At 38.2% G+C, this 25,047-nt stretch overlaps 1 protein-coding gene across 1 annotated transcript; it reads right to left on the minus strand.

Annotated features, from left to right (window-relative positions):
• Positions 1 to 2,338: 2,338 nt before the first annotated feature.
• LOC131520952 (IgGFc-binding protein) lies at positions 2,339 to 22,450 on the minus strand. The gene is given in 23 exon segments (XM_058745530.1): positions 2,339 to 3,454; positions 3,598 to 3,878; positions 4,059 to 4,436; positions 4,594 to 4,796; positions 4,875 to 5,436; positions 5,973 to 6,568; positions 6,970 to 7,534; positions 8,497 to 8,816; positions 8,819 to 9,097; positions 9,177 to 9,753; positions 10,834 to 11,162; positions 11,266 to 11,407; positions 11,514 to 11,713; positions 13,604 to 14,186; positions 14,310 to 14,500; positions 14,503 to 14,647; positions 16,000 to 16,265; positions 17,584 to 18,154; positions 18,248 to 18,427; positions 19,107 to 19,525; positions 19,606 to 20,170; positions 20,691 to 21,034; positions 21,247 to 22,450. Coding segments are annotated over 23 exon segments (8,892 nt in total). The 5' UTR covers positions 22,436 to 22,450; the 3' UTR covers positions 2,339 to 3,447.
• Between the last annotated feature and the right edge of the window lie 2,597 nt (positions 22,451 to 25,047).

A 25,047-nucleotide genomic window follows, 5' to 3' on the forward strand; every position in this document is an offset into this window, starting at 1 on the left:
ACCTGAAGTATTCCTAATACAGAAGGCAATGAAATGTGACCAAAAAGGCTACATAAGTGCATAAAATGAATTGAATTTTTCATCAGAATCCACTGGCTAATGATGAAATCCTCACTGTCTGAGACACTGGGCGAGTTACTTCTTTCCATGTTTAGAATCAACGGCACATTTATCTTTTGTGGTGACACCGGATATTCCAAATTGTCTGGAAATAAAAAAAACATGCTCATATATTAGTCTTTTGCCAAGAATTTCATGTTTTTAAATGGAAAAGATGATTCTGCAATGAGATGAACAGGTTAGGTAGTAACTTATTTTACTTTCTATGGCATTCCCTGTGCAAAACTATGCCAGTTGCAACAAACTGATAGTAGGCCTACACATAAAAATAAAATAATTATTATTTATTAATCCTCGTGACACTCAATATTTAAACAAGACGCATTCAACTCCAAGGCTTCAGTGGTGTAGCAGAGCGTCAGACTCGCCTCGTTCATTAAACATGAGCAGAACGAATTTTGTGTAAATCGTTCATAAAGCCGTTCTGACATAAACTTTCGAATTCATGAAAACGTTTGTATTTTCAAAATGTACACCTGCTCATGTGTTAATGGTACGTAAAACGTTCCGTGTTCTTTTTGGCAAACTGACGACACTGTGTTTTGATGCACTGCCATCATAATATTTTATAAGTTCGTTTGCTCTGTTTTTTTTCCTTTCCTTTTGGAGCTGAGACAAAGACTTGATAGTTGATAGCTGCTCAACTTTGGGTAAAACTCAGCGCTCGTCACTGTCACTTAAGCCGTCCAATCAATGGAGGAGGGGCGGGACAAATGCTGCACCGACCAACCATCCTACTTGTGCAAAAACTGAACAACCGAGAAGTCAATATTACTGGTTACTGCATTTTTATATTCAGTAATAGGCCGATTCTTAAAAATGAGATACTAGTAACGTTACTGCCATGGATATTCCACATCATAGCAACCAAATTGTCAGCTGGAAAAACGCTGTGCCACCAAAGCGTTCTCAAGCGCCACCAGCTGGCCGTTTTCAGATGAGCACCTGGCAGAAATGCTTTGATGGACACGTTCATTTGAATGTTTATTGTTAGGCATATGGCCTATTAGTCTTTTTTTTTTTTTTTTTTGTGCATTTATATATGAAATATACTGGAGCCAAACCTGAGAAAGGAGTCCAGAATATTCCACAGCGTTCCTGGACACGTGACTTACGTAGTTGTCATTCATGGCTGGGGTTGTGTTTTTAGTGAATGAGCATGCACGCGCGCTTTATTTAGGAATGATTGGAATTCATTCACATACACGTTTAACAATCAAATCTGATGTTTACGAAGAGTTTGTGAATCTGGAGGAGAGTTTTCGGGAAGGTCTGTTTTACGGGCAGATTGCTTTGAATTTACTCACATCAAGATTGTTTTGAATATGCGTTTGGGAATGTTTCAAATAAAAACGGAAAAATAAAACATAAGTGCTGTTGTGGCTCGCATGCATTAATACAGCGTTGCAAAAACCAAGATGTTCAAGGAAGAAACTGTTGGTTGCTGCCATCTGCTGGGGTTTTGTGTACATGTCTAACTAGTTAGACGTACACAAAATTAGAAAAATAAGAAAACAATCCTATACATTTAGATTTCAGATGTGTATTTTTAATGTGCATAATCTCAAATCGTAAAAGTGCAGTAATAAAATCAGACTAAAACAAACTAAGTAGAAATCATTTACACTTGTCATCATTCTAAACCCCCAATGTACAATTAAATACAATTTGCTATTCCTCCATTAGAAAGAAATCTTTGTATTAGCAAAATCAGGATCCCTTCCTCCCAGTTTTGATATTACATTTGACAGAATGCTAGGTCTTTGTTTTACAATGTCCACAGGATGAGGAAATCACAACTATATCCTGTAAAATGACTAAACTATAATTTGATAGGTTTCGTGTGAGTGAAGGAGATTCACTTTTCAATGGAGGATTTATTGCTGTATACTCTTCAATAACACGATCCTTAGTTCTGTAAATTTCACACAGTGATGAACTGGGTTACATAAAAATAAAGAGTTTAAATTAGGATAGCACATTTTATATTTGGTAGTAATGCAAAATACATGATAAAATATATAAAATAAAATGCTCGCTAAAATAAATATAATCTAACAAAAGTGGAAAGGAACAAACAATTCACATTCAAATTCAAGATCTCTGAAATGTATTTAGTTGCCAAGCCTTACATTGGCCAGAAGAAATGAAATTAAGCATCTTAACAGGATTTTTGTTAGCCTCTGAAACATTTTAATTTTTGGACATTAAAGATCTAACAAATTACATTCTATATACATGCAAAGTAAGAACAGGATTACTAAAATTGTTTAAAAGGAGTGTTTTTAAAACTGTTACCTTTTTGTACAATTAAATATCTTTTGAAGGTTTTATTTTGGAAAATCCTTCAGTAGATTTCAAACCAGATCCGGGGTTAGATCTCAAAGCAGTACAACCTTTATGTGAGATGCCAAAACCTCTCAGCCTTCAGAGAGAAGAATGACATCCTTTATACTTTCAGGACTGGTCAACTACACAGTTTAATCATGACAATGCAGAAGTTAATGCAATTAAAGCCCTTATACCTAGTCTACTTTTGAAACTTGGTTACTATTGAACCAAGTAAACATTTTGTGCTTTAAGTAGCTCAATAAGCAAGCCATCAACTTTTCCTCATCAAAACTTAGTACCCTTGTATATCCGGTCATTCCTGCTTCTGCACTGATCCATCTATCGGTCTTCATTTATTTCTTGACAGATGCAGTTCTCTCATGAGAGAGGGGTTTGATGTCAGAGCAGAAGCTAGAGCGGCACAACCATCATCTGTGATCTCACAATTATTAAGACTGCAAGACACAGAACTTCATTTTGATTTCATTCATGCCATGTCTTATTTGGATGACTTAACCAGACTTATGTCATTAGTGCATATTCAATCATTTAATCTGCATTTTATTCCTCCGTCACAATCTTACTTCCAGCACTTTTCACAATACATTTTAAGCTTAGGCAATTTGGCCTAAAATGACAACATTTTCCACGTACGATATCAATCTCTCATGGTTTATCATTGGTTGATGCCATCTACTGGGGCTTTGCGCATGTCTATTTAACTTATGAAAAATACTACATGTTTTGGAAGTAGGTTTCAGAAGTATACTTTAATCTCAATTTGTAAAAAGTAACAAGATCAGACTAAAACATGTAGAAATCAGTTGTTTTACACCTGTTGGTGTCATACTAAACACCAATATTTAAATACAATTCATTACATTATAAAGGAATTTTTGTGCTAGCAAAATGACTGATATAAGAGCACGAGGACTAATAGGTAAATTTACAATTTTTATTAGACTGAAATCTGTGGTAAAAATCTTCCCAGGATTGTTACACGCTGTAATAAAAGCACAAGAGAAGAGGTTAGCTGATGCCATTCAACAGATTATGCATTTGTTTTGCAATGTCCATAATGGGAACACCATTAAATATTGTATAAATGTCTTTATGACGACTACATGCATACAATAAAATACCTACCATGTAAAGAAGTCTTCAGCCTGCCAGGATGCAGCAACTACAGACATCACAGTGGAATTTCTCCCATCAGAAGTGGTCATATCATCTGCAGGGTTTCCATTAAAGTTGCCACAGGCACCACAGACTTTGTCTGTCAGGTCTCTGCTTATGGATAACACGATGCTTTCACTGAGAGAGTAAGTCAGTGTTATGGCAGACGTGATGATCACAGCCTCATTTTGGTATGAGATTGACACCCCCTCTTTAGGCATGATGGGATACGAGACTTTCTTTCCATTCACCTGTTTTAATGAGAGAAATACATTCTCAGCAGTTTAATGGTCGACAGCACTTTTTATATTTGATTTGAAGCAACCTTTAGTTGTTTTTTTTGGTACACATACATATATATATATATATATGTGTATGTATATGTAAGCACTATATAACATTAAAAAAAAAAAAAAAAAATTTCCACTAACCCAACTGTGCCTGTGATTGACTGTGATCATCATGTCCTGGAAGAAGACATGGACCATCGTCACATGACCAGAATCATTCCTGGCACATGCATGTACATCTAACACCACACGGAACCAGTCAGGAGACTCTTGATTGCACAAGAACGCCATTTGATATGCTCCCGGCCGCTCCACTGCCCCCTTTACACCATCAAAGGACTGCAACTGGTCATTGGCATCAAATACACAGTGGCCTTGATCAGTGTAACAATCTCTTTGGCCATCCCGAACGTCACAGATCTCTCCTCTGGAACAGGTTTGGTTCACACACTCCAGCAGCCCAGCGGCACGACACACACACTTCCTGTCGCAGGTGTCAGTTACTAAGACTTCGCCAACCTAAGTGGAAAAAGTGGAGAAGAGATTGCATTCTTGCAATGCAAACTGTAGAAGATTCTAATAGCTCAAATTAAATTTTAGAAAAATCTGAGGAAAAGCAGCTTTGAAAAGTAGATAAGCTCATAATACTTAATGTATGAGAAGCATTAAATCTCACCTTTAAATATTTGCCATTATGGACACATCCACAGTCTCCCACACGCACACACGCGTCACCATCTGAGAGCCAGCCTTCATCACATTGACAGCCTTCCATGCAAAGATCTGGGCAGTTGTTAACGGAGCCACTAAGGCTGGCACAGGTGTTGGCACAGTTGTTAGAGCACTGTGTATAGTGACTGTTGGCTGGACAGTCCGCCGCTTAAAAGAATGCAAAAAAATAATTGTAAAATGCAGTTTAAAATATTATATACATACAAGTCAAAAGCGTTAACTTACAGCAGAAGGAACCATTTCTCCATGGCATGATTTGTATCCCGGCTTGCTGGCAGATGATGGCATAAGCCTGAAGATTTTCACACAGCATCGCTCGGTCTCCATCCATAACACACATGTCAAATACACAGTTAATCACATGTTGCTCAGGATTCACCTGATCATGACAGGCACTGAAGGGACCAGCAGCAGCTGCCATGAGGCCACATGCATCACCTCTGCGGTATTTCTTAGCTTTGGTTTGATCGCACTGCTGCGGGGAACTTTCATCTCCACACTCAACACCAGTGGCTGGCAATGCCCATGCCTGTCCAAATGCATTGACACTGGCGCTTTGTGTGCCATTGGGCAACAAGAAGTCATCGGCAGGCTTGCCATTGTAGTTGCCACACAGGCCACGCATGCTGCCTTGATAGTTGGAGGGTACATAGACTTCTGCGTGGTATCGGGCAGCATACAGAACTCTCAAGCCAAAGTCGGTTTGCACTTTCACGCTTTGACCAACCTGGTTAATGGTGACTTGAGTTCCAAAAGATGAAGGGAGGTTGACAAATTCATTGTTCACCTGTGAAAGGGAACCAACAGCAACATTTCATCTTAACAGAAAAATTATAACTGCATGTGCAAATTTTATGATTGTGTTTCTCATATTGGTTACTTGCTAACTTAAACGTAAATAAGTTAAGTTTTATACTACACTGTTCAAAAGTTCGTTTTTTTTTTTTTTTTTTTTAAATGCTCACCAAGGCTACATTTGATAATAGGGAAATACAAAAAATTTGTTCCTGTGATGGCAAAGATGAATTTTCAGTAGCAATTACTCCAGTCTTGTCACAAGATCCTTCAAAAATGATCCAATATGCAGATTGATAAATGGTGGTCTTTTCTAATATGAACAATGCTGACAACAGCTGAGCAGCTTAACATCTTTGTGGAAACCGATATACATCAAGACTTGTTCAATAAAGTTCAAAAGAACAATTTAATCAAAATAAGTGACCGTAATCTTCTGCAACAAAATTTACTTCCAATCAGTTTAATCCTTGCTGAAAAAAAAAAAAAAAAAAAAAAAAAAAAAGGCAAAACTAGATGAAGACTTACAATGACTCTCAAGTGTTCACCGCGTCTGATGCTAATTGTCAGGTTGTAAACCGTCACAGTCAAGGTCTTGACGACAGAAACGCTTCGGTTTCCAATCTGCTCATTCTTGGAGTCCACAGAAAAATCCACCAGCCGTCCTTCAGCCTGATCAAATACCTTAGCGAGCGTATAAACACATGCACCTTGAAAGTCAAACCTCCTGCCATCAAAAGAAAAGTAGTGAGGGTCACCAGTGGCCACACATCTTCCATAACTGACAGGGTGGCATCCTAAAACTCCATCCACCACCCTGCAAGATTCCCCTGGACTACAACTTGAAGCTTGGCAGGAAACCGTTCCATTTTCTCCACACACACAGCGCTCCAAGCACTGCTCATGGGCATAAAACATCTGGTGTCTGTTGTAATAGCGTCCCCGATAGAAGCAGCCGCATTCTGCTTGTGGCACACAGGTTTGACCACTCAGGATGTAACCCTGATCACACTGGCAGGCCTCAGCACAGGGTCTGCTGCAGTTGTGCGCAGAGATGTTGACACAGGTCTCTGTACAGCCTGGAGCACAGGGGTTGTAGTGGCTGTTGGGTGGGCAGGATGGAGCTGTAATAGATCAGGAGACAGAATTCATTTTTCAGTCCGGTATTGCTGACTTAAAGAAAAATATCCTACAGATCATGCTAACTGAAATAAGTTTATTTATGCATTACATCTATTAAAGCTATATATTTAAAAAAAAAAAAAAAAGAGAGACAAGCACCAAAAAGTGCCAAAACTTAAAGACGAAAATGGTTTTGAATTGGCATTTCTGCATTCAAAATTCTAAACATTAAAAGCTATTAGTATAATTGTGACAATTTTAAAGAGCAGTGTTACTATTAATTTGTCAATTGTACCAAGTCAAATTTTAGTAACACTTTAACAAGTTAAAGTAAATTTAAATCAAAGTCAAAGTCTTGATTGTTAAATGTTACAATCTAAAAAATAAAAATAAAGTTTCTTACGGCAGAAAGTGGCATTTTTCCACAGGTGAACCGTGATATTTTGACTCTGACATGCGGATGCGTAAGCTGCCACTGCGTCGCACAACACAACCTGATGTCCTTGGAAAAGGCAGGTGTCGAATATGCAATCCTCCAAGTAAGATCTAGGATCGATCTGCTTATGACATTCTCTGAAAGGCCCGGTCTGGTTTGTGATGATTTCACAATAGCGCTGGGCGTTCTCTCTCTGGGTTGCATTGCAGGTTGAGCATCCAGCACCAAGGCAACCAGCTGAGGAACAGCCAGGTGCTGCAGCAACCTGCCAGCTCTGTCCCAGACTACTGGCATTGGCTGCCATCAAACCATTGTGCATTGTAAAGTCATCCTGAACAACACCATTGAAGTTTCCACAAAGGCCACAAACTGCACCGCTGTAGTTGTCATGTAAAGTGACCCTCACCACACTGGACCAGTCAAAGGTCACCTGGAGACCAAAGTTTGTCTTCACCACAGCAATGTTTCCGCTGCGCAAAACTATAAATACATCTTGAATCCAAAAGGGAAGTTCTGCTAGCTGACCATCAAACTACAGAGAAATGAAAACACATTTGGTTACTATTACAAAGTGCTTATTTAGTTGAAACTGTTTAAATAGTGTGTAGACCTGGGAATCACAAGGAATTGAACAATTTCGGTTCCAATTCTAATTCAGACTCTGATACTTGAAAAGTTCAATTTTTCCATTAATTTAATATTTAGGGGGAAATAGCTATTTAATTGCTTTATTTTATTTACACATATGCTTTATATGGAATTATATGGTCTACACTGGTCACACAACCAATAATGTTGATTCACTTAAAAGAATAGACTCATGAGAGCCTCTGTTTCAGGAATCAAACCATTTTGTTTGCGTTATATTGATCTGATTCACTAAAAAGAATCAGATCAGAAATATTTGTCTGGAAAGCGGACTACACTGGTTGTTCTGTATGGAATTGATTAATTAAAAAGGACCGGATCGGAGTCATTTGTTTGGGAATTTCACTACATAGATCATTCTGTGTAGATTTGCTTCACTAAAAAGAACCAACTCAGTTGTTTCTTTGGGAATTGGACTACGCTGGTCATTTGATTCACTAAAAGAACTAATTCAGAGTCATTTGTTTGGGAATTTGACTACATTGGTCATTCTGTGTAGATTTGATTCACTAAAAAGGAGAAAGTCAAAGTCATTATTTAGGAATCAAACTACACTGGTCCTTCCGTTTGGATTGGATTCACTAAAAGGACCATCTCAAAGTCATTGGTTTGGGAATCAGTCTACACTGATTATTCTATAACAATTGATTCACTACATCTGCACCGACCAGTGTATGAATTCTTAGTGGAACCAAACATCATTCAGTTTTATATATATATATATATATATACTGTATGTATATATAAATTATATTCTTATATATATTTTAGATTCTTCAAATAGAACTGAATCTGAACAAGAATGGTCCTCAACCCTATTAGTGTATATTGTGTGACTGTACTCACCAGTAATCGATATGGATGTTCTCTGGTCAATGTGATGGTGAATCCATTCACAGACACACTGACAGTGTGAGTGAAGCTCACTGCGTTGCTCCAACGATGATCATTCTTAACTGTCACATTAAAAGGTACCAGACTCGTATTATTAATGCACAGGGCTGCTAATTGATACACACACGTGCCCTGGAAGTCAAAATGGAGTCCGTCGAATGTGCGGTAATGCGGGTCTACTGAGCCTGTGCATATGGCGGGGCGACTCACTGGCTGGCATCTGCGACTTCCATTAACAACTGAGCAGCTCTCACGGACAGCACAGGAGAATTACGACACACCACAGCACTTAAGTTACGGTCACACACGCAAAGCCGACGACACTGCTCATCGGCCCAGAAAGTTTGGTCTAGTTGGTAATAGGCGCCTTCGTAGAAGCAGCCACATTGATTGGTGGGCACACAAGCGCCAGCGCTGAGGACAAATCCACTGTCACACTCACAGGCTTCCACACAAGTATCACTGCAATTTGGCTGCTGATTTGGGTACGGACATGTTGTTGGACACGGAGACGCACAGGCCTCATAATGACTGTTGGGCGGGCAACTCATAGCTGTTGAAGAATAAGAAGACGTCCATGGTTAATGTTAAGCATACAAACATGTGCTCTATGAGAGTTTAAACAAACTTACAGCAATTAAATCTTTCTCTCCAATCTGTAATGACGACACCCTCTTGACGACACTGATGGACGTACGTCTCCAGAGCTTGACAGAGTAGTTCTCGGTCTCCGTTATTGAAGCACAGATCGTACACGCAGCCTTGCTGGAACGCCTGTGGGTTCACTTTAGCATGACATGCACTAAACGCATTCTGGCCTGTAGATGTCAGGACACCACAGAAAGCGTCTGTTTCGTAGAGGGCACGTTGGTCAGGAGGGCAAACAGGGCAGTCGGTCTCACAGCCATCATGACACACAGATGTGACACTGTCTTCTGTTCTCCAGCTCTTTGCCCACTGGTACAGACTTGGCAGAAGGTTTCCAGCAGGATCTGTCAGTTCATCTACACCATTACCATTGAAATTTCCACACAGGCCACACACAACTCCATAGTAACTACTGGGCAGATGCAGATAAACCCTCCTGCCCCAGATGAAAGAGACACGCAGACCAAAGTCAGTTTCCAACAGAGCAGCATAGCCACTCTGTCGCACCTTCACACGGCCATCATGAAGATCGAGAGGAAGATAAAACCACAAACCATCCACCTGACAGAAGAAACACAGAATGATAGTGCTTTTTTAATGTAAAGACATTTTGGTAACACTTTATTTTAAGGTTTAATCTTTAGATTCATGATTACCAATGTTTTTATTATTTGTGGGAAAATTATTTTAAGGGGTCATGAACTGAGAAACCAAAATTCCCTTGATATTTTGACATATAAGAGGTCATTGTACTATAAAAACATCCTGTAAGTTTCAGAACTCAAAACTTTCCCATTAGCCTAAAAACAGATTATATTGAAGCCAGTCTGCCAAATGACAGCTTGTGGAATGTACCACTCTATGTAATAGTGTGGCTAAACACCACCTCTGCAGAAGATGATCAATAACTACTAGTACATCACTGGCCGTTTAGCCCCACCCACAGATTCATGCACGTAGTGTAAATAACGAGAGAGGCAAACACATGTCTAAGCAGAAACCAAACAATAAAGATGGCTCCAAATACAAGAAGACGCTGTGCAGTGCCAAGTTGTGTAAAAACAATCTTTGCATCGCCTTCCTTCTGATCCCAACGTTAGGAAATAGTGGATAATTTAATGAAGTTCCAGACACGTCAGTAAGAACTTGGTCCTTTGTTCACTTCATTTTACTGCAGATTCGTTTACAAACAAAGCACAATTCGATGCAGGGTTTTCAAAAAGATTGAAACTAAAAGACTATGCTGTGCCAAGTATATTGAATCCGACAGTAATGCCGCACTACACAAGTGTGAGTAACTGTTTTCATTATGTGGTCATTATTGCTTTGAATCTGTTCTTACAGATCGTTTGATATGTACTGAGTACTCGTGCGTTTTTGACCTAAATCACAGCAGTATTCATCTATGAAGGATGTAGGCTGTCAAACATACACAGCTATTAGCCAATCATAGCAGTGGGAGTTTACTTCCGAGTTTACAATTCACCATGCCTATTCAAACAGAGCGTTCTGATGAGGGGGGTTAAAGGTGGGGTATGTATGTAACTTGAATGAATTAAAAATCATACTGTGACAGTGTAGATGACCCTGAGTGAGTTTGTATCTTTAAAATATTGGTAAAAATGTGTAGTGACTCATTACCATGATCTGTCCTGTATGGTGTTTCACCATAGTAAAAGTGCTGCCATATACAGTAACTTCCACCTCCCACACATAAGACACATCAGGGTTGCCACGGTTTTCATTGCTCTGGGTTACAGAGAAGGGCTCCAGACCGTTCAGATTTCCACAGGTCCTAGACAAGATGTATTTACATGTGCCCTGGAAGTCATACTCATAGCCATCAAAGGTGTGGTAGTGTGGATCACCCCAAGCCCAGCATGTGCTGTTGTATAGGGGCACACACACTGCCTTGCCATGCTCAGAGCGGCATGTCTCTTCCTCTGGACAATGCTGGTAATAACATGGATCTGTAGACAGAAGCAGCGAGAAGAAACAAAAAAATCTGCCATTTGATAAAAGATTACAGATGTTCCATTTGTTGCGATATTCTTGTTTTTTGTATATCTTAACCTGGGTAAAAGCAGCCCCACATTCCCTCTCTAAGTAAACACTGTGTGCCTTTAGGACAGTTGGCTTTTTCACAAGTAAGTCCTTTCCCTGGATCACACTGACACTTCTGCTCACACTGGTCCAGGTAAACCACCTCACCAGCCTGAAAACACAAACTTATTCACAAACAATACAAGAAAAGGAAAGAATGCCACCTAAGACGTTTATAGCTAATATGTGCACAACATCACCACAATAAACAGCTTCACATTATATGTGCGTCCCTGCTGATAGCAGCCACACTGCTGGTGTTCAACGCACTGCTGGCCATCAAACAGATAACCATTGTCACAAGCGCAGCCCTCTGTGCAGGTTTTAGGACACTGGACTATCGCAGTTAAACCAGGACAGGCAGCAGAGCACACGTCTGCGCATAGCTCATAATGACTGTGAGCTGGACACGGCATTGCTGGAATACAGTGACAAAGACAAAAATTACAGTGATTGGAGGAGAAATCGTATAATAAAACAGAATCTCTCTCCACGCTGTTGTTGCTTTCATATCTTACATTTAAAGGGATAGTTCACCCAAAAATGAAAATTCTGTCATTAATTACTCACCTTCATGTCGTTCCAAACTCGTAAGACCTTCGTTCATCTTCGGAACACAAATTAAGATATAATTGATGGAATCTGAGAGCTCTCAGACCCTCCATACTTACACGCAAGGGTCCTTACACGATCAAGGTCCAGAAACATAGCAAGGAGATCGCTAAAATAATCCATGTGACATCAGGGGTTCAACCATAATTTTACAAAGCTACAAGAATATTTTTGTGCGCAAAAGAAAAAAAAAAAACGATTTTATTCAAATTTGTCTCCTCTGCGTCACCCTAGCGCCATTTTGAAGAATATCCAATGAACGCAAGCAGCATATGCTCTTCTGTGTCAGCTGCGCCACAAGGATATGTTTTCTACATTGTACGAACACTTTGAAATGAGCGAAAACATGTTATCCGTTTGGCACAGCTGACACAGGAGCATATGCTGTTTACATTCAGTGGATATTCTTCAAAACGGCGCTAGGGTGACGCGGAGGAGACGAATTTGAATAAAGTCTTTTTTTTTTTTTTTTGTGCACAAAAAGTATTCTCGTAGCTTCATAAAATTACGGTTGAACCCCTGATGTGACATGGATTATTTTACCGATCTCCTTGCTACCTTTCTGGACCTTGATCGTGTAAGGACCCTTGCTGTCTATGGAGGGTCAGAGAGCTCTCAGATTCCATCAAAAATATCTTAATTTGTGTTCCGAAGATGAGCAGAGCTTATGAGTTTGGAACGACATGAGGGTGAGTAATTAATGACAGAATTTTCATTTTTGGGTGAACTAACCCTTTAAATCTTATGATATACAGGTAGTTTAGCAATATCACACAAGCAAGAGTGCTGTTTTTTCCCAAATAATCTGCATGATTGCAAATGTGATATTGATTTTATACAACAGTTCAATAAATAAGTTTAAATTTTATATACAATATTGTCAATATTGTCTGTTTTAGTTAATTAAGATAGTACCAAATATATAAGCTTATAAATGAATTTATAATAAATATTTATAAAAAAAAAGTAAATAAAAATGGAAAGAATTCTGAAATGTCATATTTTTTTTTTATATGATGTTTTATATTGTGAATATATATTTCCAGGAATATTTTAGATATTTTTTTGGTATATACTGAAAATATAAATGTAAAAATATTGTTTAAAGTATATGTTAACATTCATTTCAGAATGTCTTGAGTGCGTATCTAGCCTGAGATTAAAAATAAATAAATAAATATTTAATTTAATTTATTTGATCAAACATACAGTAAAAACTGTAATATTGTGAAGAATTATTTAAATTTTAAATAGCCATCTAATAACTAATGTATGCATTTTTAAAATGCAGTTTATTCCTCTGATGGCAAAGCGTAATTTTCAGCATCATTACTCCAGTCTTCAGTCTTCAGTGATCCATCAGAAATCATTCTAATATGCTGATTTGCTACTCAAGAAATATTTGTTATCATTACCAATGTTGAAAACAGATTTTTTTAGGATTGTTTAATGAATAGAAGTTTCAAAAGAACAGCTTTTTCAGTTTAATGGATTGTTGCAGAATAAAAGTAATTCTTACCGACTCAAAATGTTTGAACAGTAGTGCATTTCAGTCAATTATATTGTTTTAAATATATTTTGGTAATTTTTTAAGCTGTATGGGACATAATCCCCTTGTTTTGCTGTGATATTTATTTAATATAAAATAAGGAAGCATAAAAATGAAGAAAAAACTTCTCCAGAAGAACAAACTTACGACAGAAAGAGTCCGTCCTCCATCTTTGAATGACGACTCCGGCTGCGCGACAACTAAAAGCATATCTTTCCACACTAGCGCAAACCATGCTGTTGTTGCCATCAGATGCACATGTATCAAAGACACAGTCGTTCAGATAAGCTGAAGGGTTCAGCACAGCATGACAGGCAGCAAACGGACCATTGGGTTCAACCAGAACTCCACAGTAGGGAGGCTTCTCAAAAATGGCTTTCAGTCGGGGATCACAGTCCAGACACGTGTCGCCTTCACATCCATCCTCACACACGGCTTCAGGGACGTCCACTTTCCAGGCACTCCCGAACACATTCACATCCTGTGTAACATTGCCGCCTGGGAGGCTGAAGTCATTTGAAGGGACTCCGTCAAAATTGCCACAGAGTCCGCAGGTCTTGTTGCGGTAGGTGCCAGGGATGGTAACAGCGACGTAGTAAAACAGGTCATAGGTCACGCGGAGACCAAAGCCGGTCTCGATGATTATATAACTACCATGCTTATAGGCCTGGACCAAGGAGCCATTCAGACTGTTTGAACTGTATGGGAGATTAGTCAGAACCCCATTGACCTGTGGGAATGGTGTCATATTAGAGTTGTACCATACTTACAGTTAGTTTAATGTGTTAAAGGACCTCAAAATCACAATATGAGAGTTTCACTGAAGAACAAATGCAGACAAATCAGCACTTACCAAGATCTGGGGCTTGTTTTGTCTTAAGATGATGGTGCTGCCATAGACCGTTAAGGCCACTTGCTTGGTAACAGAGACTTTGTGATAGCTATTGGGCCACCATCTCTCATTCTTCACCTGGATGGAGAAAGGGGTCAGGTTGGTTTGTTCCAGGCCACAGGATTGGGACAGAATGTAGGTACAGGTTCCTGGAAATCAAAGCGCAGCCCGTCCAAGGACACATAGTGTGGGTCTCCAGAAGCTTCACAAATAGCCTGCAGAGTTGGTCGGCACCTGCGAACGCCGTCCACCAACTCGCAGCTCTCATAAGGGCCACAAGACGACCTATTACAGACCACCTGTGGAAAGAAAAGCATTGTATTAATGTTTTTGTATGGGGGAATATTTGTAGTGTAGTTTTAAAGAAAGAATCTGAAATGCAAATGCAGCAGGTTCAGCTACCAGCAAAACAGCTCATGTAATGTAACCCTGGAGAGACAACAACTAACAAGAAATTAAAAAAAAAAAAAAAATTGTCGAAAAAAGTGCCATGCTAAATGTCTTATTAAGGACTGGTGCATGTTTTGTATGCATACAATTTATTGTTTTATACTTTAATTGTTTTATATCTGTGCTAATAAAAAGGATTGATATAAAATGTGATTGTTATGTATCACATTAAAAAAATTTATAACTTGACAAATAGTGTAAAAATCTTTTAATTTATTATTTAGAATGTACAAAAAAATCCAGCTATGAAAATAGCCTTAGCAAGACAAAAGAGCTGGCCATTTTATTACAAAAAATTAACTTCTATCAACATCATGTCCACTACAGAATGAAATTAACCAATAAATAAGTTGAGAAAAATGTATTTCATTTAGGAAAAAACTCCACAGAGTTACATTATATTTACACTGGACAATATTATCAGAAAAAAAATAAAGCTATTAAAGAAAAACCCATGTACTGTATGTCATTGGTCCAAGTTGCTCTGATTATTTGCAATTTAGATTTGATGATAATTCCAAACTCATTCTAAACTGGAGAGAGAGACTGAAGTGTTATTATTTCAAAAGATCAATGAAAAATGTATTTTTCACGTATTTTATATTGCTTTAAAAGTGCAGTCTGTAATATTGACAGCTAGTGGTTGAAATGGGTACTGCAGTCCAAATTCAAAATATTGATCAGACTTGATGCTCACGCAGGTTGCCAGATTGAGGATACGCAACAGGAGTGAGCACAACTGACAATGAAAGGAAAGTTGTTGAGTTGATTTATTCACGTTTTAATATACCCATGGTCATAGGGCTTTTTAGATGGATGCTGAGGCTTTTAGGTTGGGTAGAATCTGCGATCTCTGGACCCAGTTGGATTACAGGCTTTGGTGGATGCAATACGCTGAGTTTTCCACCAACTGGGAACCCGAGGGGTTGAAATACTATCGGGTAAATTGGCAGTGGGTGAAATCACATAGACCAAAACAAAAACGACACATAACATGCATTTCAAAGTAGAATAACTTTCTGTAGTTTGTGAACTTAGCGTGTTTTCTAAATATCTGCAGGTATATTATGGTATTTTGTGGTTTAATACAGTCAAAAAATACATACAACACCTTTAAGATAATAGGCACTGTATAACCATATAAAAAATCAAATCCAGTCACTAATGCCAAAACAGTAGTATATCCTCACTATCATCATACCTGGCCATCCGGTAAACATGTGCACACCCCCTCACAGTTATTGCCAGGATAGAACTGTTGGTAAAGCAAATAGTAGTGATTGCCATAGAGACACCCACACTGAGAGAGAGGGACGCATTGTTCCCCACTCCTGATGTAGCCTGGGTCACACACACAGCCCTCCATACAGGGGCTACGACAGCCAGCAGGAGGAGCCAAACTATGACAGGTGACTTCACAGCCAGAACCGCAGAGCTCATAGTGGCTGTGGACAGGACACTGAACACCTGACAAAACAAAGACATGTGATTGGTTAAATTCTGATTTAAAAAAAAAAAAAAAAAATATATATATATATATATATATATATATATATATATATAAATTAAAGGGATAGTTCACCCAAAAACGAAAATCCAAAAGCTTTCTGACCCTGCATAGCCAGCAACGCAGCTACCACGTTCAAGACCAGAGAGGTAGTAAGGACATCGTTACAATAGTCCATTCAAATCATTAGTTTTGTTTTCTTTGTGCACAAAAAGTATTCTAGTAGCTTCATAAAATTACAGTTGAACCACTGATGTCACATGGGACTATTTGAACAATGTCCTTACCTTTCTGGGCCTTGAATGCGCCAGTTGCGTTGCTGGGTCAGAAAGCGGATTTCATCAAAAATATCTTAATTTGTGTTCTGAAGATAAATGAAGGTCTTAAGGATTTGGAACAACATGAAGGCGAGTAATTAATGACAGAATTAAAATTGAACTGTAAGTGAACTGTCACTTTATTTGTTATATAATAGTAGAAATGCCACTCTGACTATGAATTCTTGTTCTTATTTATAGGAAAGATCAGGGTTTTTCAAACTGATGTTCAGGGGCCCCAAAAAGTCCACAAAGTGGTGCAGAAAAGTTTAAAGAAAATATGTGTAAAATGTGTAAAAAATGTAAACCAACTAAAAAAAAAAAACATTACTAATTCATTATCGATTATCATTATCAAATCAAAATACCAAAACAGCTATATACTCTCACTGTCCAAAGTTGTGTATGAATTAAAAGAATTAAAAGTAATGTATTCTCACTGATAAAAACAGTGTATTCTCACTTTCAAAAATTAAGAAATTTGAATTAAAAAAGGGGGAAAACCCTTCTAACAAATATGTAGAAGTGCAAAAAAAAAAAAAAAATAGTAATAATAAAACCATGTACATAAAAATTCATAAAGATATACTTAAATATTATACACATTTTCACAGTATAAACTAGACTTCATTTAGGTATTTTCAGAAATAGGAGACTTGGGAGTCCGTGGCATCAAAAAGTTTGAAAGCACCTGGGCTAGATTACAGGTCAGGTTTGATTTTGCACTCAATACCCTTATGCTGAATGCACTAACACACCCTTCTATCCTTAGCATCTTTGTTTTTGTGCTCTGCTTTACATTTCTTAAGGCCTTTGTTGACATGAATGAAAATGGAACTGCAGTGTCTTCGCTAGAAAGTCTATCGCTATACCTACAAAATCTCTTGTGTGTGAACACAATATTACCATGTATACGGTTTCTCAAAAAGGTCTAGATACAATTGCCCCGGGTTTCTCTCACCACAGAATTCTGCAGTTCTCCAGGGACTGATGGTCCTTCCCGTCGCCTGACAGGCAGATACATATGCTGTTATGGCCTGGCATAGTATATCTCTCCTTCCGTTATACAAACAGACGTCGTAAACACAATCCTCAAAAAATGGAGCAGGGTTTAGCACAGTTTGACAGTCCCTGAAAGGCCCTTGTGGGTCACGCAGGGGCCCACAGAAATCAGACGTCTCATAGACAGTCCTTCTGGTCGGGTCGCAATCCTGACAACTGTCTGTGCAGCCATGCACACAGTCTGGGATCTCGGCTACACTCCAGCTGGCACCGAACTCCATCGGTCCTGAAGCAGGTATTGCTGTTCCTCTGACAATCAGATCATCTTCTGGATTTCCATTGTAGTTCCCACAGAGGCCACAGACTGCACCCATGTAGGTGCTGGGAACGGTGACAGTTGCAAAGCTGTTCCAACCAAACGTGACTCTGAGACCAAAAGAGGTTTGAATGACAGCAGACCAGCCACCTATAAAAACAGAAACCTGACCTCCAATAAGACGAAGAGGAAGGTTCAACAGCTCTCCATTGACCTAAAAAAGAAAGCCAACTTTACTTAAATTTCTCATTGAATGACTTACTGTAACATCACCAAGCTTGCCAAACGTTTAAAGCATGCGACTTACGGTAACAGCACTGCTGTATTCTCTATCGATAACAATGGTGATATTATACACTCTGATCTCGATTAATTTAGTGAACGACACCACTCTGCTTCCCCGAAACTCATTTTGCACCAGCACATCAAACGGCACCAGTCCAGGATCTAAGGCGCAAACCCCAACCAACTGATACACACAGTTGCCCTGAAGGGAGAATATAAGTAATAATACTATTATGTTCCACAAAAGCAATTTAACCAAAAACATAAAAGACTTTTATGCCTACACTCCTACTAGGGAAAGGTGATTTTATTTTAAAAATAATAATATAAAAATATTTCCTACCAGTGTTAGTAAAGTATAGTACAGTATAGTATGTATTAATTTTTATTTGAATATTTTCAGTTTAAATTTAGCTTATGCTTTTTTGTTATATGCTTTTGTTATTTTTATTAAATTAGTTTATTTATTGGTAAATTATATTTCAGGTTCTTTTTAGAAATCTTAGTCCTTCAACTTATTTTATTTCAGTTAGTTGGCAAAGCAATATTTCTTATTTAAGTTTTTGTTATTGAGTTCGATCCACTTTGATTATGCATTAAATACTCAGAAGCAGAAAATACATGGCTAAAATTTGTGGTTACATGTGGATTTAAAAGAAACTGTATAAGAAAAAATATTTATACCTATACTATGGAAACCATGAAAAGAAAGGCATAAAAATAGTCTATTTTCCACATTATTTACTATTTCATGCATGTGAAAAAATGGGGGAAAATCCCAATGGGCATTTTTTTCCCCCTCCATTTTTGATTGTTACATACAGCATGAAACATGTAATGTAGAGTAAAAAAACTGCACAGTTCTTGAGTGCATCTAGTACCTGGAAGCTGAAATAATTCCCGTCAAAGGTGTAGTAGTGGGGGTCGCCCAGTGCCATACAGGTGCTTTGGGAGACAGGATAGCAGTCCCTAATGCCATTCTCCACCTGGCAGTGCTCTCCTTTCCCACAGCCTCTGTCTTGGCATTCCAGATGTCCACCCTCCATGGAGCAATGACAAAGCCGCTGACAAGCATCATCTGCCCAGAAAGCCTCTCCAGCAGGAACGTAGTGTCCATTGTAGGAACAGCCACATTGGGTTGAAAGTACACATTCAGATCCACTCAGAACAAAACCAGGATCACAAGAGCATGTTTCGACACAGGGTAAACTGCAGTTCACAGGAGACCCGAGGCCCATGCAGGTCAAAGGGCATGCGCTACCACAAAATTCATAATGGCTGTTCTCTGGGCATCTGTAAGCTGAAGACACATACAAAGACATTAAGACATATTGCAGAACAATATCAAGCCAAGTATGGTTTACAAATGCTATTACTCACAACAACTGGCTGCTTCTCTCCAGTTGGTCAGCTGTATCCCAACACGCTGACATGCACTTGCATAGACCTCTAAGACCTTACATAAGTAGTTTCTGTGCCCATCTGTCATACAGACATCAAATATGCAGTTCTGAATGTAAATACTGGGGTCAATAACAGTATGGCACTGACTGAATGGTGCCATCATTAGGAGTCCACAGTATTTTTCACCCAGCCATTGCTTCTGTGCTTCAGCATCACATCCATGGCTCCCACCATCATCTCTACAGCCCTTATCCAATGTTAAGTTGTGAACTTTCCAACTCTGGGCAAACGTTGTCACACTGGGAGCAAGGGTGTTCGAAGGCATGGTGAAATCATCATTGGGATCACCATTGAAGTTGCCACAGAGCCCACAGACTTTGTTCATGAAGGCATTGGGCAGAGAGACCACGAGATAGTGGTTCCAGTCATATTGCACACTCAGCCCAAAAGAAAACAGGATGGTGATGAAGCTGCCGGACTGGAACATGGACACCCCAACATCATCAAGAACCACAGGAAGGCTCCACAAACTCTGGTCAATCTGCACAAATCAAAACATAATCATGCATATTAAATGGCAAAATAGCTTCTTACTCAATATTTTTTGTCTTGATTTAGTTACTTTTTTATTTTTCAAATTCCCATTTCAAAAGCCACTTTTATTTATTTAAAAGATTGAATAATAATACTATATTATAACATTATTATATAATAATAATTAATTTCTTGTTTTAAGCATAAACCTCATTATTCTTACACTATTTTCAATGGATAAGAAATAAAAATTAAGATATAGTTTCTAAAAACAACTCTTGGTCTGTTATTCATTTCTGATTCTTGAGTAAACTGATCATTGTAAAGTTGTTTAGATCTTTGCTACAAATAAATGATAAGAATGTGATTAATATAAAGCTATTATTTTTTATTATAATGTATTCTCACGTGAGATAATGTTTTCAAGATTGCTGCAGGTTTTGATTGAGGTTTCTAAAATAACTAAATCAAATGCAATTACTAATAATTTTTCTTTTTGGAAAAAAAATTAATAAAAAAAGGTTTACCCTGACTTTCCCAGGCTCAGAACTTTCAACGCTGATGGTGATATCCCCAATATTCACAGTTACACGTGCCACAAAGGAGACACTAATGTCACCACGGTTTTCATTTTTAGCCAGGACCTCAAAAACAGGAAGACTATCATTTTGCTGGCAGTTCCTGGTGACAACATAGGTGCAAGTGCCCATGAAGTCAAAATAACGGTGGTCAAATGTGCTGTAGTGAGGGTCACCCATTGCCCAACAGATTCCAAATGGTTTCTTCACACAAGTGGGGAAGGAACCCATCAGCTGGCACTCCTCATCCTCACTACAGATGATGTTGAAGCAAGAGCGAGGTGCTGGCAATTCTATTACAAATGGAGAAAATATACATTACGTTTACGCAGCATAAATAGAGACAATTAAGATATTACCAAAACCTGAACATTTAATTCCTCCGCTGTAATTAAGACTACTGTCTTACACATTTAAAAATGCATTATTGGATTTTCTTAGCTTAAAACTAGTTGTATCAACACAAATGTTTTAAAACAGAAGGAAGAATGTTTAATTGACATACCTTGATCAATGCATGCAGCCGGAGCTCCGTACCCATTCACTTGCTGTAGTCCCACACTATAGACCCCAAAAGAAGCATTTGGATGGGTTAATTTGTGCCCACCAGCCCCAGGTTGGTAAACCAGTTCAGTCCATGAGTACTCGCTGTTTTTGATGACCCTCCACTGAAGGTTTCCAGGTAAAGGCAAGCTATCAAACCGAACCCCTGCTTGCTCATTGGTAGGAACAATCAGAAGGGCTCGATTGTCAAAGCCAGCTATCCCGTCAAGTGCGTACGAAGAACAAAAACAGTCATTGGGCAGAAGATTCATAAGAAACGGGTCATATATGACAGCACGGGATGTTCGCACACCATTAAACAGAAAAAACACCTGGATTCCATTGTCAGCAATGATGTTGAGACCATTTGGAAACTGGATTTTGTACTCTTGGATGAGCCCACGTTGAAGAACGCCAGTTAATGTAGTATGGCCGAATTGAAGGGTTATATTCGTTGTCTGTGATGCTTGGATATAGATGCTGTCAAACTGGCTCTGAATGCTAAACGGAGCCACCAGGAAGTGAGTTCCCCAGCTTTGCACCGGCAGCAGTTGCTCATAAACATGATTGCACTTAGAAAAGCGCCACGTGCACATATGACCAGAGTACACGGCGACGGGAAGTTGTGAGGATATGCGGGTTCCTGTGAGGTCTCCTTGGCTTTGAATTTGTGCATTTTCAAAAGGATCCATCAGCACAACTAGTTTACTGCCGACACCGTACAAGCGTCCTTCGAACCGGACCGCCGCTCTCAGGAACACTTCTACCGTGTTCCGCTCTTTACCGTTGACAAGCACAAACTCCTTCAGCATGGATGGAGGGGAGTTGGTGGGTGTGAACACAAAATATTCAGTACCCCATTCACTCATGGGGTAGACCAGGGATGTATCCGCCGTGAACTGTTTTGAGTTTAGTGAGGAAACTGTTATGTCATCAGATGCCTGAATGAAAACAGTTTTGCGGGACCTCCTGGTGCCAGATAGCTCAATTGTTTTGGGCAGGATCACAATGAAGCCCTGGCCTGCAGTCAGTTGCACCTCCTGGCTAAAACTGAGACTGGACACATTGACCTTCACCAGGCAATTAGAATTCAGAGAGGTGATGTAAAGCTGAAAGAGCGGCAGGTCAAAAGGTGATACATAGTTCTGCATGAACGCGGTGGCAAACTCTCGTCCTGCAGATCGAGCCTGGCCGCCATCTTTAAGAGGTCAAGAGAGAAAGACTGAGAGAATTAATGCAACAACAACAACAAAAATCTTGTTAGGAAAAAAAGTTGGCATTACATGGCAGTGCATCAAATCTTTCTTATTTATCTTGTAAAATGCTAATAATGATTTAATATTCTTAAATAATCATTTAAAAGTATTAATTTTCATAATTAAAAAAAATCATAATTTGAATAATGTACATATGATTTCATAATTAATTTATCTCAATAAATTAGTTTAAATAACATCTATTTTATATTAAAATGTAAAGTTTCATAAAATAATAATCCAAAAGATAAAAAGCCTTACCCCAAAACAGAAATATCACAAAACAAACTGGTAAAAGTTTCGCTCCCATGATTAGCTGCAAATGAATGTTAGTCAAACTGATAAAGCACCAGAAAGATTCAACATGCATTCAATCAGCATACAGCATACAGACATAGCATCATCCACTTAATAATAAAAAGAATAAATAAATAATAACCAACAGTTTATATATATATTATTAGTATATATATATATATATATATATATATATATATATATATATATATATATATATATATAACTACAAATTATGAAAATAACTTTTAATGCTGCTTACCTTAGGAGTCAAGAATTATACAGTCTATCCTATGTAGCCTTTTAAATACCTATTATCCCAGTCTCAAACCAATCAGAGCAGTGCCAAGTTTGGATCCTGGAACTGGGGACATGACCTATTTATATACATAAAAGGATCCATTCTCTCCCATGAGACATGAATGAATAGTATTAAATTGCAATATCATTTCCGAGAACATGCAATCTTCATGAAATAGTTAATCCATTTGGGTTTGATTTCTGAGCACACAACAAATTACATTTAACACCCATATAACAGTTGTTGCAATTGTGCAAATAAACAAGAATGCAGAACATGGGAATGCTTTCCAAACTATGCAAACAAAAGGCTATTATGCAACATTTCTGAAACCAAATGATGTGGGTTTGGTTTTCATCAGAATAATAAAAAAAAAATTATAACATTTCAAATTCACCAGCCTTCTACAGCAATCTGTCTCCAGTCTATAATATTCCTGAATGACACAAAGCATCTGTTTGCACCATTTCCATGGATACTTTTCTAACAACTGTTGATTAAATGAGGTTTTCTGTTTCTGTCAAAGCCTGCAAACAAGTCAGCATTACAAACTTGTACAAACAATATGGCTAATAAAAAAAGCATAACGTTTCCTTTTATTAATAGTGCAGAAAGTTGAATTTGCAATCTATCCAATCCGCCCCTTAGATCAAGACTAAAAAGTTAGGCTGGTCATTACAAGCATCTCCTTACATACTATCATAAAGTCTGGGAAAAAGACAATCCACATGGGTTTCGAGCAGCAGAAAGGTCTACAAAAAAGAAAGGTATACACAAGTGGCTACGTCAATATTGTAACCATGAAACTTCCCAGATAGATGCCGTGTGAAAAGATATTCCCAGATCTGTTACAGCAGAGATTTACGATAAAAGAGAGAGATTAACAAAACACACCCCACAGTGAAGATAGTCTGAAGGAGGGGAAATAGACAGTTAACACATTCGATCACTTGTGGTTTCTGTTCATTGACAATGCACTCCCATGAGTCCAGAGGAACAATGGAATGAACATTGCTGTACATCTCACCCCCATTTACAGATCAAGCATGGTGTAGCACGTGGTGAATAAAGCATTATGCCAAGCTCAAAAAGACAGCAGCACCCACCACTAAAACCAATTCAGAATGTACAGATTTAAAGATAAAGTATCTTGCTCGTGTTGCAGCATGCAACATTTTTAACTCACTGCTTCTTTTTCTGCAAAGGTCTTGCAGTCAGAAGTGAGGTAATGAGATTCCTAGCCATGCAACAAGCCTTTTTCTCCTTTTTCATGCGGCTGTCTGAGTCACTACACCTTCCTTCAAAGAGGTCTGGTGAAAAAATAAATCGTAATTCGATTCTCCTGCAGCACTATTTATTCATTTAAATGTTTCAAATCGCATTATATAACAACAGAGTGAAAAAAAAAATATATATATATACTATGATAAACAAAAAATTCTGGTGATAAGCTGTAGTGACCTACTACTCTCGAAGAAAATTAAATTAAAATAATAATTAAATCAGAAATCAACATTGCAAACTTCTCACAAGCCTTATCAGTTAAAAGTTATACTACCACGATTCCAAAGCTTGGGGTCGATAAAATTATTTCATGTTTTTGAAAGAAGTGTTTTATACTCACAAAGGCTACATTTATTTGAATGAAAATACAGTTAAACAGTAATATTGTGAAATACTATTGGAATTTAAAATGAAAGTTTTCTATTATGATATATTCCCAAATGTAATTTATTGCTGTGATCAAAGCTGAATTTTCAGCATCATTACTCCAGTCTTCAGTGTCACATGATCCTTCAGAAATCATTCTAATATGCAGATTTACTGCTCAAGAAACATTTCTTATAATTAATACTGAAAACAGCTGTGCTGCTTAATATTTTCATGGCCACCATGATACTTTTTTAAG

This window comes from Onychostoma macrolepis, chromosome 15, assembly GCF_012432095.1.
Source record: "Onychostoma macrolepis isolate SWU-2019 chromosome 15, ASM1243209v1, whole genome shotgun sequence".
Classification (NCBI taxonomy): domain Eukaryota; kingdom Metazoa; phylum Chordata; class Actinopteri; order Cypriniformes; family Cyprinidae; genus Onychostoma; species Onychostoma macrolepis.